General features: G+C 37.4%; 1 protein-coding gene across 2 annotated transcripts in view; it reads left to right on the top strand.

The window, feature by feature from the left end:
- The first annotated feature begins 23,167 nt into the window (after positions 1-23,167).
- The window catches only part of TYR (tyrosinase), a 104,089-nt gene continuing 100,658 nt past the window's right edge, over positions 23,168-26,598 (top strand). For both annotated transcript variants that reach the window (XM_047070006.1, XM_047070007.1), the window contains exon 1: positions 23,168-23,986. In XM_047070006.1, coding sequence (XP_046925962.1) covers positions 23,168-23,986 — 819 coding nt within the window. The remainder of the gene's footprint in view (positions 23,987-26,598) is intronic.

Below are 26,598 nucleotides of genomic sequence, written 5' to 3'. Positions count from 1 at the left end.
CTTATCAGGGAAATACAAATCAAAACCACACTCAGGTATCACCTCACGCCAGTCAGAGTGGCCAAAATGAACAAATCAGGAGACTATAGATGCTGGAGAGGATGTGGAGAAACGGGAACCCTCTTGCACTGTTGGTGGGAATGCAAATTGGTGCAGCCGCTCTGGAAAACAGTGTGGAGGTTCCTCAGAAAATTAAAAATAGACCTACCCTATGACCCAGCAATAGCACTGCTAGGAATCTACCCAAGGGATACAGGAGTACTGATGCATAGGGGCACTTGTACCCCAATGTTCATAGCAGCACTCTCAACAATAGCCAAATTATGGAAAGAGCCTAAATGTCCATCAACTGATGAATGGATAAAGAAATTGTGGTTTATATACACAATGGAATACTACGTGGCAATGAGAAAAAATGAAATATGGCCTTTTGTAGCAACGTGGATGGAACTGGAGAGTGTGATGCTAAGTGAAATAAGCCATACAGAGAAAGACAGATACCATATGGTTTCACTCTTATGTGGATCCTGAGAAACTCAACAGGAACCCATGGGGGAGGGGAAAGGAGAAAAAAAAAAAAAAGACGTTAGAGTGGGAGAGAGCCAAAGCATAAGAGACTGTTAAAAACTGAGAACAAACTGAGGGTTGATGGGGGGTGGGAGGGAGGGGCGGGTGGGTGATGGGTATTGAGGAGGGCACCTTTTGGGATGAGCACTGGGTGTTGTATGGAAACCAATTTGTCAATAAACTTCATAAAAAAAAAAATAGTAAATATATATAATTAAATATATAATATATATTATTATATATAATATAATTATAAATGGTACAATTTATAATTTATCAAAATGCATAAAATTTTTATGGATAAATCTAAGAATATATGCAAGAAATATGGAAAACTTGTATGACCCAAACTATAAAATATTGATTAGAGAAATCAAATCTGGTTTCATGTCAGCATTATATGGGGAAATTTCAAAAATAAGGTTTCCTGAATTAGAAATTTTGAAAATGGAGCCTGAAAATCTGTATCTGCAGGTAGTTTTCCCGCAGACCAGTCTGCATTCAGATGTAAGTATTATTATGTCACTGAACTAAAGTAAGGTTATTTTTTTTGTATTAGTTTGAAAAGAGGCTTTTATTCCCTCTCTCTTCCCATCAGGTACCTCTTCAGTATGTTTCTTATTCCCCCAAGCTTTTACCAGATGCCCGTATTCAATAAATAAATGCTGGCTTGAAGACAGTGTTTTCACAGTAAGTGTCCGTGAAAGAGCCGGGACTAAGAAAAGGGTAGAGGCTCCTGGGATTCAGTGATGCTCTATTTTTTTTATCACTCTGAAGTTATACTCTGATTTGCAATCCAGAGTCCCACCAACTTGTTGAGAGGGGCAACGCAATAGCCATTACACATGGAATCAAATTGTTGCCAGACCAACATCTGATGGTGAACAGAGAGATCTCTGGGAAGAGGTAAAAAGCCTGCATGGATAGCCTTGTACTAAGTTAATTGTCACTAATGGGTTTGAGGGAGAAATAAATGGGGGTGGGATGAAAATCTCACAATGGCATGGGCTCTGGGGTGTTTCATAAAACATTCGTGAAGTTGCTCTTGGCTTCACAGACAAGAGAGACAGGCAACTTTCAAAGGTTTCATATCTTGAAATCTTTTAGGTTTCTCACAATAGATGGAGAATGAAGAGTTTAAAGACCATTAAATTGTACACTTGAAGTTAATATTACATTGTATGTTAACTAACTGGAATTTAAATAAAAAACAAAAAAATAAAGAGCATTAAATAAGGGTCAAGAAGACTGGGTTCTGATGCTCGTTCTGCTTCCATGTAACTGTAATCTTTGCTACTTTATTACACCTCTTTCGTCCTTTCTTTCCTGCTCTATAAAATTAGTGGATAGAATGAGTGGAACTAATCTTAGGGTTCCTGTACAGTTCCAATAGAAAATCTGTACCTCAAAAATTTGGGGTGTTTATACGAATGAAAGGTACTCAAAACTGAGATTTGGGTGAATAAGAAATGTGTTGCTCAGCTCTTGAAAATGGACATCAAAGTCTTAAGAAATTCTTCTTTTCACCTGAATAGGCATAAACAGTTTTCCAAGAGAGACAAAAGAGAGAGACAGACAGAGAGAGAGACAAAGATTAGATGTAGATACAGAGTCTCCATAGTGACAATCTGTACCGTGCACAGTGAAATACATAGTGTAATCTAAAGCTTGAAAAGCTTAAAACACTGGTAACAGACAACTGAACAAGGAGGAGGGACTTGTCCACACTGCACACTGACTGCTGTTTTCAGTCTCTTTACTATATCCCTGTTCATTCAGAGCTGGACCTGTACACAGAGAGCAAGGAGAGACACAATAAAGAGGCAGACCACTCCAGATTAGTAGGCAGCATGTGTAATAAGCAAGGAAATTTATGAGGCATCTTTAGGGCGGTCACAAGAAGAGTGGATCACTGCACCTGAGTGCCAGAGGCCTTGTACGAGGGTGAGTCACGTGGACTGTCCAGATGGTCTCAACAACACATTACCATCTCAAGGCTGTTTACCTCAAATGGCTCTGGCTGTGAATATGGTGAGCAGAATATATATTCCAAGGGCAGGGGAGCAGGTGAGGAGCCTCCCATTGTCCAGGCCCTGCTGGCAAGTCAACCCAGCAGGCATGCTGTCTCAATGACCTCACTGAACAATCCCCATAGTACCTCTCATGGTGTGGGGGTGGGAAGGATTGCTGCTCAGCAAGTTTAAATGAAGAGACTTTGTTTCCTTTTTTGAATGAAAGCTGCTACACTCTGGAGTTGTTTATTTTTCTTTTTTCTTTTCATTCTTTCTTTTTTTATTTCTCTTCAACCTAGTAAATTTCTGAATGGTAAAATCATCTGAATCAAAGCCAGTTCCATAGCCTTATATTTTTTCATACAGGCCTCTGATCTAAGAGACTTAGGGGAAGAGTTTAGAAGGAGAATGAGGGAGATTGTGATATTGTGATTTATAAGAAATATAGATTTGGTCTTCTTCTATGGTTCCTGGCTCACAGCTCCTAACCTCCCTGGAATTTCCTTAGTCATCATAGTTTAAGGATGTCCTTTACATTATGTTAATGAGGTGACTTATGGATCTCAAGATGGGAGATGGTCACCAGAGGAACCAACCACATGATTAGAGAGTTAGAAAAAAAAATTTACGTTCATTTATTTATTTTGAGAGGGACAAAGATAGTGACATTGGGCAGGGGCTGGGGGGGGCGGTGGTGGGCAGAGAGAGAGGGAGAATCCCAAGCATGCTCTACACTCTCAGCACAGAGCCCAATGCGGGACACGAACCACGAAGCTGTGAGATCATGAGGTGAGCTGAAGTCAAGAGTCAGACACTTAACCTTTTGAGCCACCCAGGCACTCCTAGAGGGTAAGAAATTTCAGTCTCATCCCCTGACAGCCAAGGAGAGGGAGAGAGGTTGAAGGCTGAATCTTTCCTCAGTGATTTAGTCAATTATGCCTATGTAATGAAGCCTCCGTAAAAACCCAAAAGCATAGGTTTCAGAGATGTTCAGAGGTTTCATGGATTAGTGAACACATGGAGTAGCATGCCTGGAGAGGCCATGGAAACTCTGTGCCCTTTCCCCATACCTTGCCCTATGCATCTCTTCCATCTGGCTGCCCCTGAGTTCTACCCTTTTATAATAAATTGATGATCTAGTAAGTATAATGTTTCTCTGAGTTCTGGGAATGGCTCTAGCAAATTAACTGAACTGGAGGAGAAGGTTGGGGGGAACCTCTGATTTATAGCCAGTTTGGTCAAAAGTACAGGTAACAACCTGGACTTTCTATTGGCATCCAGAGCTGGAAGAGATCGTTGAAACCTTTAATTTCTAACCAGCCAGTCAGAAGCCAGGTAACAGTTTGGGCTTACTACTGACCTCTGAAGTGGCATGGGGGGTGGGGGTGGGGGGTTGGAACACAGTGGCAGTCTTGCAGTCAACCTGTAGAATCTGATGCTATTCCAGGTAGATAGCATCAGAACTGAGTTAAATGCCGGGACACCAGTAAGGTGTCTAGACAGAATTGCTTGGTGTTGTGTGGGAAACCTCTCTACAATACTCACATAGGAATTGGGTCCATGAACTCAATTTAGTGTGTCCTGTTGACAGTGCAATTCAGTTTAACAGGAGTTGATGATGATTGTAATCCTAAACTGTTTTACGTCTCTCATCCTCACTGTCTCAGATCATAGGTAAAGCACCTTGCGACATGTATGCATGTACTGGTACATCATTCCTTCTTATGGCTGAATAATATTGCAATGTAGGGATATATCACATTTTACTTATGCATTCATTTGTGGATAGACATTTAGGTTTTCTCCATTTTTTGGCTATTATGAATAATGCTGCTATAAATGTTCACATACATGATGTTGCGTGATGTTTTTATTGCTCTTTCCATATACCTAGAAGTAGCATTGCTGGGTCACATGGTAACTCTGTGTTTAGTGAAAACTTTAGGCTAAGTGAAAAAAGCCAGTCACAAAAGAGCACATACTATATAACTCCACTTATTTGAAAGTACAAAATAGGAAAATCTACAGAGACAGAATGTATCTTAATGGTTGTGCAAGGCTGAGAGTAGAGGGGAGAGTATAGAAGAATAATAGCTAAAGGGTATGGGGTTTCTTTTTGATGTGACAAAAATGTTCTAAAATTGGCTGTGATAATGACTGTACATAATTATGGACGTATTAGAAACCAATAAAGTACACTTTAGGTGAATTGAACGTTACATGAATTATATCTCAATAAAGCTATTAGAGATGAATGGGAAAACACATACATATCAAACTAAAAAAAAATGTATGTGGGAGCCTTTTTTCCTACCCAGAACAATCTATCCATGCTTGACCTTGGTTATCCCTTCTAAGAAATCCTAGTTTGGTGTAAGTGAGGCTACTCTGTGCTTGCCACTATTACAGCGCCTTCCACTTGCACCAGATGTATCTGTTTTGTGGCCATCTTCTCATTAGATTGCTATTCCTCTGGGAGGTGAAGTAATATCATACTAACAATTATGACCCTAGGGCCCCCAAACAAAGCCTGGAACATAATGGGTAAAAAATAAATATGTCATGTGGATGAATACTCCAAATCATTTCTCCTCACTGGAGAGGTGCAGAGTTTTCATAAGGAAGCAGACAAGAGGGTTTAATTTGGAGCTGTGAACTCTCAAGTGGCAACCCAGACTTCTCATGTAAAGTGGTACTCGCCTAGCAAGCTTCAGACACGGACTCTTAAACTCACCACCAAATACTTGTAAGGACACGGATAAAGACAAAAATTCACACCATCATTTAAATGGACACTGATGCAGGGTGCCTGGGTGGCTCAGTTGGTTAAGCGCCTGACTTCGGCTCAGGTCATGATCTCACAGTTCATGGGTTTGAGCCCCACATTGGGCTCTGCGCTGACAGCTCAGAGCCTGGAGCCTGCTGTGTCTCCCTCTCTCTCTGTCCCTTCCCTGCTCACACTCTCTCTCTCTCTCAAAAATAAATACACATTAAAAAAATTAAAAATAAGCTAAAAAAATGGACACTGACAGTTTAAGAGCTAAGAATTTCTACTAATTGTGACAGAAAGAGAGATTAAAATAAACCAATACACAAAGTAACACAGTAAGTGTCCTGTTCTAATCCAATTTAAAGAAGTTAGGGAAGTAATTTATCTTTCCTATTGACTTAGAATTCTTCTACTGAGAGATTCAGATTTTTGTCAATGGGAAAATGGGTAGCCAACTCTCCATAAGCAGCCATCTTTTCAGGGAGGCCATGTTTAATGTGCAAGATTACCATTCCATGCCCCACACCTCCCAATATGAAGATATCCATAAAGATATAGCCATTCCAAGGACACATTAAGGGACTGTTGGTTCTTACTTGCACCTGTAACCCAAATATAACTAGGTCACTTTGTGTACAGTTTTAGATACATGGTATTCCATCAAGCAAACTAAAGATTGATGTTCTAATTTCAGAAAACATTATATATCTTTAAGTATTTTAATGAGGAAGCAAAAGAGAATTATATAGAAAGACTTCATAATCATCGTTTTTGCCAAAAATCTCCCCAAACACCTTCAAGCAAATGCTCAATGATGTTTCTTATTTTCTGTCTCCTACAAACTCTATAAAATTCTGACCCTTCCTATAAAAACCAAAAGAATCTTGAATGAATTTTAACAGATAATAAAACTGTAAAAGAACAAAAATGAGGTTGGCCTCACTTTCCTCTGTAAAGCCAAACGTCTGAAGTTTAATGGATACCTATCATTATATTTTGATGGAGAAAGCATCAGACATTAAGAGTTTCTGGAAAACAAAATATTGTTAGGGTCACAGTTACTGTTCCCTCTTTGCTTTCATGTGTTTCATATTAGACATTTCTTCAGATACTGTGTGATGTTGGCACACACTTCAACTTGAATTATTAAAAAGCTTACTGGAAAACATAAACACCTGGGAGGGGCTTGTAGACTGTAGACTTAAATATAGGGAGGTGTGAAGAAGCTGTTTCATTTGGAAACACTAGATTGTTTTTTAGGACTGGTCAGATTTCTTAAAGAAACTTCCAATCCCCTTCCAAAAAGAAAACAACAAAAACCGTTGCTAGAAATCTAGGAACCAAGTTGGGGATGGCGGTGGATATTTGTGGGCTCATCTTTTGGTATGCAGATGGAACTTTTCTGGTCCCTCCATTTTCAATACAGTGCTCCTACCTTCATTATTGCACACTCATCCCTTCCTGCAGAAGCCCAGGGGCCCTTCTCAGAGAGTGGTCCCCGCTTCTGTAGGCAGGGCAGACTTTCCCTCAGAACTGGGTTGGAGATCTTGGAATTAAACTACTTCTTCAAAAGACTTTAGAATAGTCATACTGTTTGCAGTTTACCCTCCCCATGAACTTCCAGAGGTAGATTGTGTTGTCAGTTACAGAGACTTGTAGAATTTCTACAGTACACACTGCCTAGTTCAATTGATTTCCTCTCTTCCGGTTTAGGATTCAGCTTGGTCTGACTTGGTCAGGCTGCCTCCTTTGCTGTCCATCCTTCACATCGCATCTTCCCAGCCCTATTTCTGTCTCTTCTATCAGTCATGTCCTTGTGAATTTATTCATTTTAGATTCCCCTTTACCAATTGTTTGTTTAATTTTAGCAGGAAGTGAAATTAAGTTTGCTCTTACCAAGTCTATTAATGAATTTATCATTTTAAATTATCTTATTTCCAAGATGAATCCTAGTTGGTCATAATGTGTTATTCTTTAATCACTTTGCTAATTTTGTTTGCTAAGATTTTATTGAGATTTTTGCATTATGTTCACAAGTGATACTCTTCTATTGTTTTTCTTTCTTATGTTGTCTTGGTTTGATTTTGAAATAAGGTGAACTGGACTCATTGAATATAGTACTGTGTCCCATTTTTATTACCTGTAAGGGATTAGTATGGGAATGTGTTTCCCAGATGTTTTGACAAAACAGAACTGTAAAAACACTTAGGAATGTTGCCTTTTTATTACTGATCAAGTTTATTTAATAGTTTTAGGGTTTATTTAGATTTTCTATTTATTATTAATAGTATAAGTTTTGTTCATTTTATTTTCCCCTAAGTGCATACATTTCATTTAAGATTTAAAATTTTTAAGCATATTTTTTGTAGAATTCTTCTTATGTTTAATGCCCTCTGCAACTATAGTTATGCTACCTTTATAATTTAATAGAGTTAATTTGTGCTTTCTCTTGAGTTTCTTATCAATCTCTTCAGAAATTTAACGATTTTATTAGTTCTCAAAAAATATCCTTTTTATTGTTTCATGGTCCTAAAAATAACTAATTTTATGATTTTTTTTTAATTCTACTGCCTTTGGCTTCTTCTTTTTCCCTAACTTCTTGAACTGAACACTTAAATCCTAATTTTTAGTAATATCTCTACTGTAAAATAAGCATGCTCAACCACAAATTTCCTTCTAAAAACCATTTTATTCCTGCATCTTCCAGGTTTTGTTACATACAGCTCATGTATTTAATTCTAAATACATTGTAATGTCTATTTTGATTTCTTCTGTAATTTAAATATTTATTAATCAATGGTGTGTGATTTTGGCTTTTTGTAACTAATTACTACTTTCATTGCAATATAGTCAGAAAAGACATGTGTATAATTTTCATCACTTAGTAATTATTGAGATTTAATTTTTGGCCTGGTTGATAGTCTACTAAAATGTTTCATATTTCATTAAAATGATGAATTTTGTTGTAATGGTTTCTCAGAGATCTCTGTGATGATTTTGGACATTTCAGCATCAATGTTCAATTTTGTCAGTGCTCACTCCATAAATTTGGGGGGAGTATAAGAGTACAGAGAATTTGTATGTTGCTGATATAAAACTATAAAGATTCAGAATTAAGCAACACAAATGCTACAGTTAAAATGTATATTATTCCAACAAGATGGTTCTAAATGGAAATGAATAGCCTTGAATTTATATGGCAAGGAATTGTTCCTTTTATTATTTACAATAGCTTTTTTTATCTTTAATAAATCTTTTGAGGCTTGAAGTCTATTTTATGTGCTAATAATGAAGCTACAGCAGATTTATTTTGGTTAATAATTTCCTGTTTCTTTTCTTCTGTCTCTTTATTTTAACCTTCTGGTACTTCTACATCTGGGATCTTGTGTGGGACAATCAACAGGTGTATACAAATTCAGAAAAGAATTAGCTTTTTAGTAAATGAATTGGTCTTCCAATTGTTAAGTGATGGCTCTTTATCCTTAATAAAGCTTTAAAGTCCATATTGTTTGTTATTTAATACTATAGTTCTGCCTCATTTTTAAGCCACTCAATTGACTTGGTACTATTACTGATATTATGGTCAGTGTATTTATAATTTCCCACATCTTTTACCCAGTTGTATTTGTCACCATTGAATCTTTCTGGATTTTTTTTGTCCTCCACAATGATATACAGTGAGACATTCTTTCACTGAGAAGCTGTGAATGGTAAATACTCTTAGCCTTTCCTTCCAAGTGTCTGCTTTTAATTTCATTCTTAGATCATAATACATTAAACTATGAAATTGCAGGTTGCGACTCTTTTAGTATTTTGCATATGTCTTTGGATTGTCTTCTGTAACCTTATAATTGTCTAACTTTTTAAAAAATTAATCTATCTTTTCCTACCAGGTTCTTTTTCAAGATTTCTATTTTGCTTTGGTTTTCTTTTGTTTTTCTCTAATATTTTTGGAAGTCTATTTTATTTGTTCTGCTTATAGCTCATTGTGCTTCTTAAATTGAGGACTAATGTTCTTTAATTCTGCAAAAGTTCTCATTTATAATTGTTAATCATCTTTGCAATTTCCCTGAGCAAAAGGATGTGATGGCCCATTTAAGCTGTCTGAGGGGCAACCTTTCACACTGCCAACTTTGTGCAAGGTTTCATCTCTCCTTCTTTTACAGGCCTAAGGCCAAATCTCCTGTCCTACATAGGTGTTAAAACCTTATCTCTAAGTACTGGGTCCATATCTGGATTATTATCTTCATGGACACTAAGTGCACCATATTGATAATCGATCACAACAGCCTTTCATTCTCTCTCCACGCTGGAACTCAGGATTTCCCTTTCTGCCTCTTTTACTTCTTTTCTTCCTCTCTCCCATCCTTCTACCATTCCTTTCTTTCTTTTTGACTTCTACCCACTATTTTAAAAATATTTTTCAGAATTTAAATTCATTTTAATGCATGCTGAGACTCTGCAGGGTTTTACTTCACATTTTTATAAAGAAATATCATTTGTAATCTGAAAAGAAAAAGGGAAATAATCACACATATCCCTAAGAATCTAATAACATAAAGCTTATCTATTACATATTCTGTTATTTTTTCTTAATTTAGATACTAAAAGGAAAAATGTGACTTTCATTTAGAAAATAAGTCTGCTAACCCAACTCTTAGCTGAAAAGATTCTAAATCACCAACTAGCAATATACACAGATAGCCTGACTGAGGTAGAGTCTAGGCTGTCAGATCAAAGAAAATCTTCCTTTTCTTCTGTCTTTCTGACACAACCCTGACGTCCTTAGCTAACCCTTTGCAGAGTATGGCCTTCTTTGGGCTTTACATTTAATCATCATACCCCAGTGAAGTGAACTGAGTCATACAGCTGTCATGAAAAGTCTACCTGAAAGCTGTCAGTTCTCTGGATATTCCTAGCTTAAAAAAAATAAATAAATAACAAAATACTATCATCTCTTGACAGGGGGAAACAAGGGAAGCAGGCTAGTTTTGTGGTCAGGCTATTGGGAAGACACAATTGAATTGAAGTTGTGTATAACATGGCGTAGGTGGAGGTTCCTGTTTCTGGGGAAAACTAGCAGATTTTTCCAGAGTTTTTCTTTTCCCAGAACTACTTTGCAAAATAAATTGGATGTGGGGCATTTGCCTCATGTCCAGCCTCTTTCGTGGCAACATAAGGCGAATAAGTCTGGGCTGCATCAGAGTTGTCTGTCTATGGCATAAAGCATATGTTTTCTCTTTGTTTCAGCGCCTCTGATCATATGATATAAATATGCCTTTGTATAAGGCAGCAAATGTCAAAGGGCTTTATAAGTATCAGATCTTTGAGGAGTAAGTGATCAGAAAGAATGGGGCATTCTATGCCTCAGAATTTAGTTACCACTATGAAATACTCAGAGGATCAGGAGAAAAAGTTTCTTAATCCCTTAGACTGTCTGATCCTCTAACATATAAAATAGAAATATTAGGATATAGAATCTTAGTAGCACAAAGATACATTTTTTACTAGGCTTAATTATTAATAAATTGAGATCATTTGGGATGAAAGAGAAATTGATAATCTAAAATTTTATAGAATTCTTTCATATTCATTGTCTAACTTTTTTTTGGAACTGCTGAATACAAGAAACAAATTTAACATATACAGATTCCACTTTTTAAATTTTACCTTTCAAGTGATGACATGTCCTCCAGAAAAGAGATATATAAAACACAAAGGGAGAAGGGCGTGGAATTTTTGAGAGGATGAAACCTCCTGTTTTAAACATACCTCAGTTATTTATTTTTATTTTTTTTAACGTTTACTTATTTTTGACACAGAGAGAGACAGAGCATGAATGGGGGAAGGTAGGAGAGAGAGAAGGAGACACAGAATCCAAAGCAGGCTCCAGGCTCTGAGCTGTCAGCACAGAGCCTGACACGGGGCTCAAACTCACAGACTGTGAGATCATGACCTGAGCTGAAGTCGGACGCTTAACCGACTGAGCCACCCAGGCGCCCCAAAACATATCTCATGTAATTGTCATAATAATCCTGTTATATAATTTTATTATCCCTATTTTACATAAGTAAATAAATAAAAATAAAACAAAATAAACTGAGGCTTAAAATGAGGTTAATGGCTGGTATAAAACAAAACTGGTCTTAAATGATGGACTCCCTTCTTTTAAAGCCTGCTTTTATTGGTTTGTTTGATTTTGCTATGCATCATGATTGGCTTTAGATAAAAAGCTATATTATTGGCCACTGGATAAAAGTCAGATGTTTGACAAAAATACTAGAGATTACATCTAAATGGTATGGGGACAAAACTGTATGTAGCAAATAGGCTATTACAGAACTTCCAGTCCAGAAGTCCTGCTAATTCCCTTATAGATTTGGCATTCTTGATTGATTTTTTTTACACATGCAGTATTTGTCATTGGTTTAGGCTGACAGACACTTGAATAGCACAAAATCATTACACTGTGTCCATAATAAGGATTATATATTTTATAATGACAAAATTTCTACGAATGTTGGTCCAGCCCTCAATGGTGATGAATTGAGGGCCAGTGGTAAAGAGCTGGATTTCAGTAATGAGGAAGCACATTTTCTTTGCTTGTTATGACCTTTCTATATCTCCTTTTCTCTTAGATTCACCTAAAATAATCCTATCCTTTTATCCACATGAGCCATAGTATCTATACGCCATGAAGTGGATAGCATGCAATCTTTAACTCATCCCTAAATCAAGTCAATTTTTCACACTGCTGGCATAGAAGTCATATTTTCTCATTAACTCTACTTTCCAACCATAATCAATTACTGAAGGTCCTAAATGCATCTTGTCATCTCTGTATTATTCTGCTCCTTTTACCCTGCTCCTTTTACTCTCTTCCCCTTCATCTGTTTACTTATACCATTCTTCCTTCAAAGCTCGATTCAGGCCTCATCTCTCCCCAAGATGCTGTCCCTGACAATCTTGTCTCCCCAGGCCGCTTCACAGATGAGATGGTGGGATATGAGATGGAACACTGTCTCCACTGTGTTCCCATAATTCCCCGAACATAAATCCCAACACAGAGATCTGGTGAGAAGACAGAGGTATTGTAACTACACTGGTGTGTTCAAACCCTGGATCCAACAGTTCTTAGTTGCATGCTGTGGGTAAGTCATTCAAACTTTCTGAACCTCATTTTCTTTATTGGCAAGATTAGAATAACCATTTCATTGAGGTTGGTTGCATAGAAGAACAACATGTAAAAGGCACAGCATAGGCATTTATGCTGGATATCATTCCTTTGGCCTCCCAGGTTCATCCTTTGCCTTCTCTACCTCATTCTGGGACACATGAGGCTGAAAATGAGAATTGCATTAATGGGCTCCTTGCTCCTCTGGCTTGAGTTTGACTTCACTCGGAGAGGTGCACAGACATTAAGATTAGATGGCAGAAGAAAAGTGAAGTCAAGGGTCAAGGTATTTAGTCCCCAATCCTTTTTTTTTTTTTTTTTTGTAGCCAGAGGTTGCCTGCATTTTTCTCCAAGGCCACAGCTCCAGCCAGCTGGCTCAGTCAATGCAGTAACCTTCTCTGTATTCCAGCAATTGTTCCCTCCCCTTGCCCTTCATGCCCAGGATTCTGCATTATCCCTTGTTCATTTCCTTTAACTCTTCTCCCAGAATTGTAAATAGTTCCTTTATTAAACCCCCCTCAAAAAGCCAGCTTGAGTCTGTCAGCTGCTTCCTGCCAGGGGCCTGACTAATATCACATTCAATATTATTAACAATGTGCACTTAAACTGTACTGTAATTGTCTCTTGATTTCTCTGAATCCCCTGTCAGACCATGAACTACTTCAGAGCAGGGACCATGGTTTATTTGTCACTGTTATTATCTGCTGTCACATACAATGTTTGGCAAAATATAATCACTCAATAAATGTTTGTTGATAAATTAGATGAGGGAAGGGATGGATATTTTCTGACTCCTTAAAAGTAGACACTGCCCTTTATTCTTCTGAGTACCTCACAATGGGTGATATCAGGAAATGTTTGCTATTATGAATGTGAATTTGTCCAGAAAAAAAATGGTTTAAGATTATTAAAAGGAATGTTTCAAGGCAAATTATTCTTGGGAACGGTCAACTGGCCATCAGGTTAAGTGCCATATGAAATTAGCTTAAAAGGATAAGAAGAACTGAACTCTGGAGAGGGCAGAAAGTTGAGTTTGGCTGAGTCTTTTCATAAACCCATACTTAGTTTACTAATCTATGTAACTATTTGGATAAAAGTGAGTTGAGAAGGGAAACATGCTATAGATTATTTAGGTAAACATTTTTTTTAACCATTATCTTGCATAGAACATTATGGTAGTGCATCCATTTTGGAAGACATCACTTGAAGCATAATCACTAAGTTAATTTTTTTCTCTTCACCATAAGAGATATGCTAATTATGTTAATTTAGTAGTGGTAGGGATAATGATGAGAATTACACTTTTAACTTTGTTCATCACAGGCATCATTGGGTACCCAGGAACAACAGGAACAGCTCAGGAAAAGGCAATTGGTTTCAAATGGCCAATTAGAAATTCTGGGTTGTGACAGGGGCTCAGATTCAGGATTAAATAGTTCAAACTTTAAAAGACAAGGAAATTGAGTTTGTAGATGTATTTTGTCATCTAAAGCTATGAAAAAATGGCATCATTTTAACAACCTTTGGAAATAGACCATGCAGGCATTATCACTTTCATTTTATAATTGTGGGAGGTTAAAACCAGAGAGATTAGGTGCTTTGCCCAAAGTCACACAGAACAGGGCAGTACCAGAACTAATACAAACTAATCTATGGTGGTACTAGTCTTTCCACCTTACCAGGATGACTCTTCCCACCCAGAGTTGCCCAGTTGTTCACCTGACTTTATTGGAGGCACATTACAGGCTTTTTTTCCCAAAGCTCTTCTTCTAAGAGTTATATGTGTTTATTTTATTATAATGAATTTAATTTATTTATGTTGGTTTTGGCTCTTTCATGAGATACTTTTTGATAATTAGAGATTATCTTTGCTGATAAAATACATAGGGGTTGCCCTCATTTTGGTTTAAGTTTCAGTGTCTTCCTAGAGCCATCCTTGGTCTTACCCAAACTGTTGGATGATATTGCCTTTTTGGTGATTCCCAACCCATTAGCTGCAGAGCTCTTTGGGAATCCAGCTAACCTATTGGTCCTAGATATTCCAAAACAACCTGTATTATGTGTAGGCTGACTAATTTCTGTGACATAAACATATATACCTAATGTTTTACAAATGCACATACCTATAAAAAGAAAATATGAGGGGCGCCTGGGTGGCTCAGTTGGTTGAGCATCCGACTTCAGCCCAGGTCATGATTCCACGCTTCATGGGTTTGAGCCCCACATCGGGCTCTGTTCTGACAGCTCAAAGCCTGGCCACTGCTTCAGATTCTGTGTCTCCCTCTCTCTCTGCCCCTTCCCTACTCTGTTTCTCTGTCTCCCCAAAATAAAAAAGTATTAAAAAATTTTTAAAGAAAAGAAAATACGAATTTATGTGACAGAATTATGAAACCAATAGGTTTGTGCCGTTATTTGTGTTCAGTAAATAGTGAAAGACAATGCACTTTCTCCCAGAGGATCTGCACTATCTACTGACTTTGAAACAAGTTTCTTTTTACTTTCAAAAACACTTTGCATTTTAGTTCTACATTTTGGTTCATTAGCTAGATCTGCTTTAATGTCATCAGAGGCTTTGCTGTCTTTCAGCAGTCACCCTGCAATTGTGTCTTTTTACTAACCCATTTTCTTTATAATGTGTCTTAAATTATACCCTTTGTTCTTAAAATGCAGATTTTTCTCTTTGTTAATACTTTTTAGATCATTTCTAATAAAAATTTAATGAAAAGTGGGGTATGCATTAAACAATCGCTGAAGTAGCTTTACATCTAGATTTGTGCACGATCAAGCAATGGACATACAAAGATTAAAACCTGTCGTAAGGATAATCTATAGACAGTTTAAGTAAAGCAAAGAAAATAGGAGTCATTTGGTATTGTGGTGACTGTGATTTACCTAACACCCAACAGTTTTATGAGAACCAGTTTGGAGGGGAGATTTAGTGTATGACTGAGGTAATCTATCACAAAAGACCACATTCAAACTAGGGCAGAGAGGACTCATCTCTGCTCTAGAAGCTTATCAAGGTTATGATCAAGTACCTAAAGCTGACCTTCACAATAGTTATGGCAATATAACACAAGCAAAATATGAAGTTAAGATTAGAACCAAAGCAGGATTAGTACAATAAAGTGTAAACAACAAGTAAAACTTTATTGGCATAGAAGATCACACAATAACACAGAATATCTATGAAATTTGGAATATACAGATAGATATGGCCTCTTAGTGGTGCCTGGGTGACTCGGTTAAGCATCCAACTCTTGGTTTCAGCTCAGGTCATGGTCTCACAGTTTGTGAGTTCAAGCCCTGCATCCAGCTCTGTGTTGACAGTGCAGAGCCTGCTTGGGATTCTCTCTCTCTCCCTCTCTCCCTGTCCCTCCCCTGCTCATTCTCTCTCTCTCTCTCTCTCTCTCTCAAAATAGATAAATAAAACCTAAAAAACAACAAAAAAAAGAAGTTTAAAAAAGATATGGCCTCTGAGATTCACTGTTAGTTTGACCTTAAGCACTAACCTTAGTTTTCTTAGGTGAGGGCTATAATATGTACCTTACAGGCTTGTTATAAGGATTAAATTTGAGAGGGGAAGGAGTGAAAAAACTTATATTTAATTTAGCCAGCTGGACTCAGTTTAGATGATCCCAAATTTGTTGGCAGCATCCAAAGCATCATAGTCAGAAGCAAGTCGAACATATGCCTCTTCTTTCCTTCAGGGCTGATCAGGGCTGCTCAGGCTCTATGTCAGTGTCATAGAGCTTCTTCACAGCCTGTTTAATCTGGTGCATGCCTGTTGGCCTTGACATACACAATGAACACAAGTGTTTGTTGTCTTCTATTTTCTTCATGGCTGATTTTGCAATCAGGGGGAACTTGATGATGGCATAGTGGTCGAGCTTATTTCTCCTCTGGGTGCTTTTTAAGGATATCTGGGCTGCCTTTGGAGACATAGTGTAAGGCCATGAGAAGGGAGGTGACATGCAGGTCTTCTTCTTATTTTATTTTATTTTATTTGTATTTTTTGTGGTTCTGGACACCTTTCGGTACCATCTTCTTGCTTTGGCTTTGGGGTTAACTCTGGGAGGGGCAGGGGCTTCCTTCTTCACTTTTGGTGCCATCTTCACGAAACATGAGGATTCAATTTTTTTTTTAATTATGTGTAAAAAGCCTACCCCAAAGCAGACTTTCAGTAAATAATGTTGCATGAAAATGACTGTTGAGCAAATCCTAGATAAATAAATGCTAGTCCCTTCTTGTCTCCTAGCCAGACCTCTATCAGGATGCTGGTAAATGTGTCGTTAACTCTCCTGGTTAGTCTTCCTTCACGGTGGGCCTTCTCACTTTCCCCAGTCAATAATGAGTTTATTGCTGGGTTTTGCCCTCTGGCTTAATGTTTGACACTACATTCAAAATGATGGCTAGTCTCATTCATATTTCTTCCCATCCTCCTCTAACTCTGCTTTTCCTGTGTCCAAGGTAGTATGACGTGATCTTAAAAGTTCACCCATTAGCCTAAACTGTTATGATTTATTAACTCAATGTATTGGGTGCCAGTTTTATTATCTTTTTCTGTATGTTTGAAATATTTTAGAACTATAAAACACATTTCACAGAATAAGGACAATAAAAGAAGAAGAAATAGATCTACCCATCCATCAGTTCTTCCACTCTCCATCTAATAAAGATATATGTAATGTTCCAGGCACTGTATGAGGTACTTGGCATGAAGTTACATTTTTGCCCTCAACGGGTTAATGGTCTGAAGGAAACATGAGACAAAATGATAGATCATTACAAGGTATTCTGATATCAAAGGTGAACTTAGGGTATGATGAGAGATGAGAAGAAATCCCTGCCCCCCCACCCATTCTCTGAGGGGTCCTATAAAAAGAAAAGGCTTTCTTGAAGCTATAACATCTGAGCTGATTCTTTACAGTGTGACTCGATTATGCAAGTGAATAGAGGAGAGAAGCATTCTTAGTAGGGGAAAGGGCATGTACTAAACTCAGAATTCTAAGGAAACAAGATATCTTGGTGTAATGACAGAAGTTCAGTATCTTAGAGGTTTTAATTAGAGGAAAAGAGCAAATGAGGATGCTGCTTAGAGAAGAAGGGGCAAATTTATAATAATGGTACCTAATTATATCTAATAAAATAGTGATTTCCTAGCTCTTAACACTGAAAAGTCCTAGAAGAACACTGTAGTGATGAACACCATAAGCACCCAGTTTGTGGTTTTTAATAGTAACATTTAACATTTATTGAGGAGTTAATATATGTCAGAACTTGTATTAAGTGCTTAACATGTATCACTTCATTTAAAACTCAAAAAAGATCTGTGTGATAGGGCTGAGTCCACTGAGGCCACAGTAAGTGAAATTATGGAACAAATTGTAAGTAGATGCCTATTTCCCCCCTTTTTTGTTTCCATGGGTCTAAGACTAAAAACTGGCAGAACTTGAATAAAAATTCAGTGACTCCAGAGCATTAAATCACAGTGGAGGCCTGTGACTTATACAACTTTGCATCTCCCAAGTATCTAGTATAGGTTCTTGGACATGGTAGACACTGAATACTTACTGATTAATGAATTAGTCTAAACTTACACTGTAGAGAGTTGATGGCTTCATATTTTTCCCTTCAACTCTATACATGCATCCACATAAACACAATGATAATAATCATTATACAACGTGCCATCATGTAAGGTGGCTGATGTCTACTAATTAGCTGAATATTGGGGCAGAGATGCTTCAACTTTTTTACTGAAGTATAGTTGAAAAGATGCACCTGTTTTTACCACTTTTACTTCCAAAAGAAACACAAATACATAAACCAATAAGGAATTGAATACATAAAATTCGGGAAATCTTCATAATAGTTATAACAAATATGTAGGTTGTTTATGGAAATTGTTAGAGTACCAAACCATAATTGTGAAATTGATAAAGAACAAGAATCGAGTATTTACCCCACCTTTCTTATATAGAATATAATTCAGAGTAACCAAATAATTGATGATGAAAAGTTATTTTTTTACAAAAATATTTTAAATGCAAATAGAATTACAAAATTCATGAGGTGCCTGGATAGTTCAGTCAGTTAACCATTCAACAGCTCAGGTCATGATCTCATGTTCATAGATTAGAGCCTTGCATCAGGCTCTCTGCTGCCAATGCAGAGCCCACTGAAGATTTCTGTCTCCCTTTCTCTCTGCCTCTCTCTCATTCTCTCATCTCTCTCTCAAAAATAAATAAACATTTAAAAAAAAAGAATTACAAAATTCACTATTCTTGTAATCTTCAATAAAATAATGGATATAGGAAATTATTATGAATGAATGATATATCTGTGAGGTAAAAGTTTGTCAGAGAACTATATTACAGACATGACAGTCTGACCTTTCCTCTAACCATTGTTCAATGTAAAAAACTAATAGTGCAAAGAGCAGATGTGTTCCTCTGATGTCTTTGAAAAAGTAGTGCATGACAACATGCATGAAGAAATTCTTAACAAAAACAATACAAAATTGATCCTGAATCTAATCAAACCTCTAAATCTAATTCCCTACTTATAGAAAATGCAAGGGATTATTATTGAAAATCCATGAGGTGATAGAAAACACAGAATAAAGAAACATATTAGACGATACTGAAAGGAAAAATTGGTCATCCCTTAAAAGTGGAAAATACTAGTGAACAAAATCCAGTTTCTTCCATAAATAAATTGCATTTTTTTAAAAGATGAGAAAAATAGATTTTTAACAACAAGAAACATGTTAACCAAAAGCAATTTATAGACCTTGTTTGGATCTTCAAAAAAAAATATGTTTAAGATAATTAAAATAAATTGAGCATAGACTTGAACTCAGAGGATGTTAAGCAACTATTGTTCTCTCTTTTTGTCTGAGATGTTAGACTGATATTGTAGTTATATATTTAGGTCCTTAATTGTTAACAATGTATACTGAGACATTACAGAGAAGACATGCTATTCGAGACTTGTTTCTAAAATACTAAAGATTTTTTTTCTTTTTATGTTCGTGAGACAGAAGAAATAATGCCTACAGAAATATGACGGTGGTGGTTGAAGTGTGATGAGTACATGCTAATTAATTATATTATTTGTTTCTAGTTTGAGTATATTTAACTATTTACAGAGTAGAATTTATTTCCAAATGGTAGGTATTCAAATTGGAATCAATAAATGGTAGCTACTATTAAAATTGAGAGAAGGAGGGCTAAAAAATGAAGCTGGAGAAGAAAGTTCAAACTATCATCAACTGAATGAGCAAAGACAAACCATCAGAGTGAGGGAAAAGATCAAGATCAATACCATGACTGGTCAAAACCAATGAGTGGGTGAATGATCAATGTAAACACCAGAGACCAGAGAAGAATTATTTGTGGCTAGACTCTACCATAAACTCTCAAATTCAGCATGTCTAGAATTGAACCCACATTCAATTTCCATAAACATTTTATCCTCAGTCTTTCTTCATTTTAGTTAATGACACAAGCTAGAAACCTAGAAGTCAACCCCAAATCCCTTTACTCTTGACGCCTCACTCCTCTTGAATTCATCACCTGTATATCTCTCAAATCCATTCACTACTGTCCATCTCAGGGATCATCACTCTGGTCCAAGCCTCATAATTTCTTGCCCGAGTTATTCTCTACTAAGGATCTCTAGCAGTTATTTCTAGATTAACTCTTGTTCCCATCCCCATGTCTGTTGTCCTCTCATCAGCTTGAGTGAAATGTTTTCAATTCACATATGATTACATCACAACTCTCCTTCAAACCTGTCAAGGACTGAGATCTCATTCATATGTATACCTCCATACTTCTATCACATCTCCAGTCTTTGGCGTTGTAGCCACTTTAACCGTCTTTAGGATCCTTGAACATGCTATGCTCCTTCCACTTTGGAGCCTTTGCACATGATATTCCCTCTGCCTGAAATGCACTCACATCCACTCTTGTCCTTTTCACCAGACTTCTTCTAATCTTCAGATGTCACTTGAAATGTAACTTCTTCCAGAATACCTTCCTTAACTATGCCTCAGGAAACTAGATAGGTCTCCCTGCCATCTTCCCTAGAAGCTCTTTTTTTTTTTTTACAGCAGCTTAAAAAGTCATTTGACCAGGAAAAAAAAAATTAAAATACACATAGTTATAAATGTTATTTAAAATTATTAAAATTAAAATATTATTTTAATAGACTACATGCTTCATGAAGATAGAAACCTCTCTGTTTTGTTTACCACAGCATCCCCATCTCTCAACATATGCCTGATAATTGATAATAAATACTTGCAGGGTATTTACTGAGCTCTAATTCTGGTTAATAGAGTATTGCATTAGCTCAGGTGTTAACTCATACAATAATCTCCTAGAATAGGAGATTACTCTCAAATTCTGTCATTCAGGGAAGAACAAGTTTAAATGGGGTTTGATATGGAATAATTTTGTATTGACAATAAGACTGTTAAACATATGGATGGGAGAAGATAGTGTTCTATATTTGAGAGTAATAAAGAGGTCTGTCAAGTTAAAGAGACCACTTTTCTGAAGAGAAGTTAAGAGGACAAAGTACATTTTTGCCATTCATCTAAGCATGCTTGGAAGGCTATAAAAAACAGACCTGGGAAAATAGACACAGGAATCCAGCAGTGTGATGAAGACTTTATAAGTTATTCACTGGGAAGCCTGATAGGGGGGCAAGTGTAAAGCAAAATTCTTAATTAAATTGAACATTAGAAGTGAATTCTGTCTGCAAGTAGATGGAACAGAATTACAAAAGGCCACATGTGGTTATAAGTAATACAGAACCAAGACTCCCCAGGGACAAGAAGCCCTGTGTTAATCCCTTGGTGGGTCTGAAAGGAGGAAGAAAAAAGATTAAGCCTCCTTGTGGAGATCATGTGATGACTTCCTGATCCCAGCCAGAGGCAACATTTCCATGGAAACTTATCTTCTCTTCTTCACCCACACACTGCTCCTTCCACCTAAAAAAGCTGCTTTGAGTCCCAAGAGAGTGGTACGGAGTCACCTTGATGTTTTTCTAAAAAATGAGACTAACTCCAGAAGAAAGGGGGGAAAGCAGAGGCTGCCTATAACATCACGAGGAAAGCGATAGATAGTCTTCCCTGGAACCCCATAGCTCTGAGACCAGACACCGCTGCCTTACTCAGAGCTTTAACTTGTTCTCAGTTGGTCTGTATGTTTAAGGGGACCACCCAGCTTCAAGTATGGAACATGATAAGGAAGGAAATCCAGGAACAACTCTGGTTTGCCTACTCTCATCCTATAATTCCTCAGCTCACCTTAGTTTAAACCACTTAGTTTTTAGGCCCCTTGATGGACTGGTCCCAAGTTTAACTTCCTTTAGTGTGGGGAGCCTTCCTGAGTCCAGTTCTCCAGCTCGGCCAGTGAAACACAGCTCCTGCCTCTGGAGTCTCCCCCGCCTGAAGTAGTATCTCCATTCTGTTTGTCTTTCCAACTTATGCCTACTCTTTAAGGTTTTATTCAAGGGGCATTCTTTTAGTAAAAGTGGAATACTATTATCCAAAACTATGCAATCTGTTTCAGCATCCTCGGCTCACAAAGATGTCCCCTCCATTAGAAGTCTGATGTACATATTATCTATATTGCTCATTTGAAAACTGGCATAAGTGGTAGAATTATATTTTTATCCATGTGTTTCAGTTTATCTAGCTGACTATACACAGAAAAAGAATTTATAGGACCAGTAAATATTTATTGACTAAATATATTAATCTTATTCATTCACACCCTAACTTGAGAATTCTTTTATAAGACCATATTGCAGACTAAATATCAAAACAATTTCTGATTTCTAGAACTTATGGGTGAAACAACATGGCTACAGCATTTAAAAAAAAAAAAAAAGAGTTTCCTTTGGAATATTAGCTAGTAGAAGTCTCCACAATAAACCAGATCACCCACCTATCCTATCCTTAGGAATGGTTAGGAAATGAATGCCTAGATCACTAGAAAGTAGTCAACTGTATCAGATAATAAGGAAGGTGAATCAGAAAGATTTTTTTTTCTTCAGATACTTTGTATAAAATAAATAAGCTGCAATATAACTGGAGATGAAATAAAATCTCTAGGCTCTGAAAAGAATCTCTTTCTGCAGAGCTGAGTTCTGCAAATGTTGTGGTCTATTTATGGTCCCTGAGAAACTACCTTGGCCCCCATAATCTCTAACCTTTCCTGAACTTTCTTAATGAGAGAAGCTCTATTCCTGATACCACCTCTCATGTTCAAATTCAAATCATCACTAATTTCAGTCAACCAACTGGGTTTGCTTAGATCAGGCATGATTATTATTCTATTATTATAACCATATGAGTTAAACTATTAATGGTGAAAAGTGTTTCTCCCTTTAACATAGGCCTGTCCCACTGGTGGGATACGTGCCAACTCCAGGGAAAAGTTAGTCATGTGGTTTTCAGAAGATGAAAGCTTAAGATAAAGACGGAGAGTGTTTGATGCTGGAGGTGGGACTGGTGTTATATAGGTCTTAGCCGAAACATGTGATAGTCACTGTAGGGGTAGCTGGAAAGAGAAGTGTGTGGCTCAATTAACCAGCTCAAACAGATCCGTGAGGACGAGGGTAAGCATGCTCCTGGCTGCTCTGTGCTGCCTGCTGTGGAGTTTCCGGACCTCCGCTGGCCATTTCCCTCGAGCCTGTGCCTCCTCCAAGAGCCTGATGGAGAAGGAATGCTGTCCAGCGTGGACGGGTGACAGCAGTCCCTGTGGCCAGCTCTCAGGCAGGGGTGCCTGTCAGGACATCACACTGTCCAAAGCTCCACTCGGGCCTCAATACCCCTTCACGGGGATGGATGACCGGGAGGCCTGGCCCTCCGTCTTTTATAATCGGACCTGCCAGTGCTTTGGCAACTTCATGGGATTCAACTGTGGAAATTGCAAGTTTGGCTTTTGGGGACCAAACTGCACAGAGAAGCGACTTTTGGTGAGAAGAAACATCTTTGATTTGAGCGTCCCAGAGAAGAACAAATTTCTTGCCTACCTCACTTTAGCGAAGCATACTATCAGCCCAGACTATGTCATCCCCATAGGCACCTATGGCCAAATGAATAATGGATCTACACCCATGTTTAATGACATCAATGTTTATGACCTCTTCGTCTGGATGCATTACTATGTGTCAAGGGACACACTGCTTGGAGGGTCTGAAATCTGGAAAGACATTGATTTTGCTCATGAAGCCCCAGGTTTCCTGCCTTGGCACAGACTGTTCTTGTTGCTGTGGGAACAAGAAATCCAGAAGCTGACCGGGGATGAGAACTTCACTATTCCATATTGGGATTGGCGAGATGCTAAAAGCTGTGACATTTGCACAGATGAGTACATGGGAGGGCGCAACCCAGCAAACCCGAACTTACTCAGCCCAGCATCCTTCTTCTCCTCTTGGCAGGTAAGACATCCTGGACATACAATATCAGAGCATAAAAAAAACCTCAGTTATTGCTTCTGCAGGCAGGCCTTCATAGACGCTCCTCTGCATCTCTCCTGCCAGGAGTAGAAAAGGTCCTCTATTAAAAGTTCTCAGCATACCTTGTATTTTTCCTTTACAGCACACTTCACGATTGTAATTACACAGATATTTGCGTGGCTATTTGTCTAATATCCTCCACCAGGTTCCTAAGCTCTAATAAATACATAGTATTTGGCTCATCACTGTATCTCTCAGTACCTAGGTTGGTGCCTCACAAGTGGAAAGGGCTCATTATCTGTTCAATGAATGGATGAATGTTCAGATGATTAAGCAGGTTAATGATCTAGGTCAATGTTTCTGAAATTTTCTTCACAATAAAATTCATACAGTGTACAAATTACAAATCCCTGGTCTTACCCTTAGACCCATTGATCAGAATCTTCAGGAGAGGGTTCTTGGGAAGGCATCATTGACTAAATGTCTATGGTGATTATTATCATCAGGAAAACTGGGTGAATATTATTTAGATTAAATCTTTTTAAAAAGTATATGAAGACCCTGGGGCCCGAATAGGTACGTAATGAAAATGTTCATTTTCATTTAGCATGTGTGAAGCCCCGTTGCAAGACTTTTTGTGTAGTAACTCAGTTAATACTTTTACTAACCTTTCTCCAGTCTAAGGATTGAAACACTGAGGTATAAAGGTAACTTGTACAAGATTGCAGAGCCAAGAAATAGCAGAGATAGGTCAGGCTGGGCTGCCTGATTACCTATAGTATTCCCAAGGATGTGACTGCTATGATGTCTTTAACTGAAGGATCTGGCTTATTCCACCTCATTTCATTTTTTTTCGTTAGGCTGCAGAAGAAATTTGCTTTTTTTCCTAAATATATTCAAACTTTAGAGGTACAAGGTAAGGAATTAAAATTTTGAAATTTAATTTCTATTTCTCCCGTTCTAAAATTTTCACTCTGGATTAGGGGCAAAATGTGACCCACAAAATATGCTTTTAATAATTTAAAACCATAAGGTGAAAGGAATGCTTTTCTGTCTTTATTCCAAACATTTCTAATATAGAATTTTGACTAGCAGTGCTTTATGGAATTAAGCCCAATGTTTAAATGAGATGGGAAGAATCTGGCATCCACATCTTGCACTCTACAGACTTGATATATGAATGGCTTCCTCCCCTTCCCACTAAGTTCACACACCTTCCAAATGTAATCTATTGAAGCTCATTGGAAATTGGTCATGGTGTAATATCTGGTATGACTAATGCCAAGTATTTACCAAGAGTAATGAGTGTTTTTTGCAGAAAAGGCTGGAAAAAGATGAGCCTGAAAAAAACCTATTTCAATAAGCCTTTGGATCTCCTACCTTAATCTATAAAATGCAAACCTCTCATCTAACACTCTCATCCTGTTACTGCTTAAAATACTACTAAGTTAGGATAGGGATTTTCAGTCATTTATAATGCTTTCCTTACCTGTACAGTTTCACTTGACCCAGAAAGGCTGGTGTCTTATCTAAATTACCAAAAATGTGACAACATCCACACCGAAGCTTAATAGATAGATACTAATTGATATTTTATTATAGGAGATATATGCTACTTGGTATTACTAGCAATATATTTGCTTTTTTTTCCTAATCATTTATTATTGAGCGGAAAGTCCTTACCCTCCCCTTTTTTCTTTATAATTGTGGCCAATTTTATTTCTAAATAAAACTTTTTGGGTCTAGTGGGTAAATACTGGGCTGAAATTATTACATTAGGTTCAATATTATTCTATAGTTAAACTGCTGTGTAGTAGTTGGTGTTAAAAACAAAATTTGGAAATAGAGTGAACAAAGACCATTGAAGAAAAACAATCAAATGATAGTTTAAATTAAAAAGGAAGGGTCTAAATTAAAAATTAAGAGTCTGACTCTTGATTTCATCTCCGGTCATGATCTCATGGTTCATGAGATGGAGTCCCACACCAGGCTCTGTACTGACAGTGTGGAGCCTGCTTGGGATTCTGTCTCTCTCCCCTTCTTACTCTGCCCCTCCCCAACTTGTGCTCCCTTCCTCTCAAAATAAATAAACATTAAAAAAAAAAGAATGTGTCTGTTTCTAGAAAAAAAAAGGAAATGCAAGAACATTTGTATCTGCCTACTGTTGAGTAGTGTCACTGTGTGAGGTGACAGTCACCATTTCCATTTTTTCTCATAGTCTCTCTGGTTACAATCCTTTAAAAATGAAGATCAGTTGTTTATATCAATTTAATGCAGTTCTCAGTATCTAAATCACTTAGGGAGCTTAAATAAATTTCATGGATCCACCCACCTAATTTCTGCTGGAAAATTCTCTTCAAGTAGTCTACTGTGAAGTTGAAGCATCTGTATTTTTAAAACCTTCTCTCATTTGTTTATTTATTTTATTATTATTATTATTATTATTATTATTAATTTTATTTAACACTTTATTTTAGTTTTTGAAAGACAGACACAGAGCATGAGCAGGGAAGGGGCAGAGAGAGAGGGAGGCATGGAATATGAAGCAGGCTCTGGGCTCTGAGATGTTAGCACAGAGCCCAATGCAGGGCTGT

The sequence above is a fragment of the Lynx rufus genome, unplaced genomic scaffold (assembly GCF_022079265.1).
Source record: "Lynx rufus isolate CCGP_SWC_20201006 ecotype Redwood Valley unplaced genomic scaffold, mLynRuf1.p SCAF_9, whole genome shotgun sequence".
In the NCBI taxonomy this organism is placed as follows: Eukaryota; Metazoa; Chordata; class Mammalia; order Carnivora; family Felidae; genus Lynx; species Lynx rufus.
This window is presented reverse-complemented; position numbering and strand designations above follow the sequence as displayed.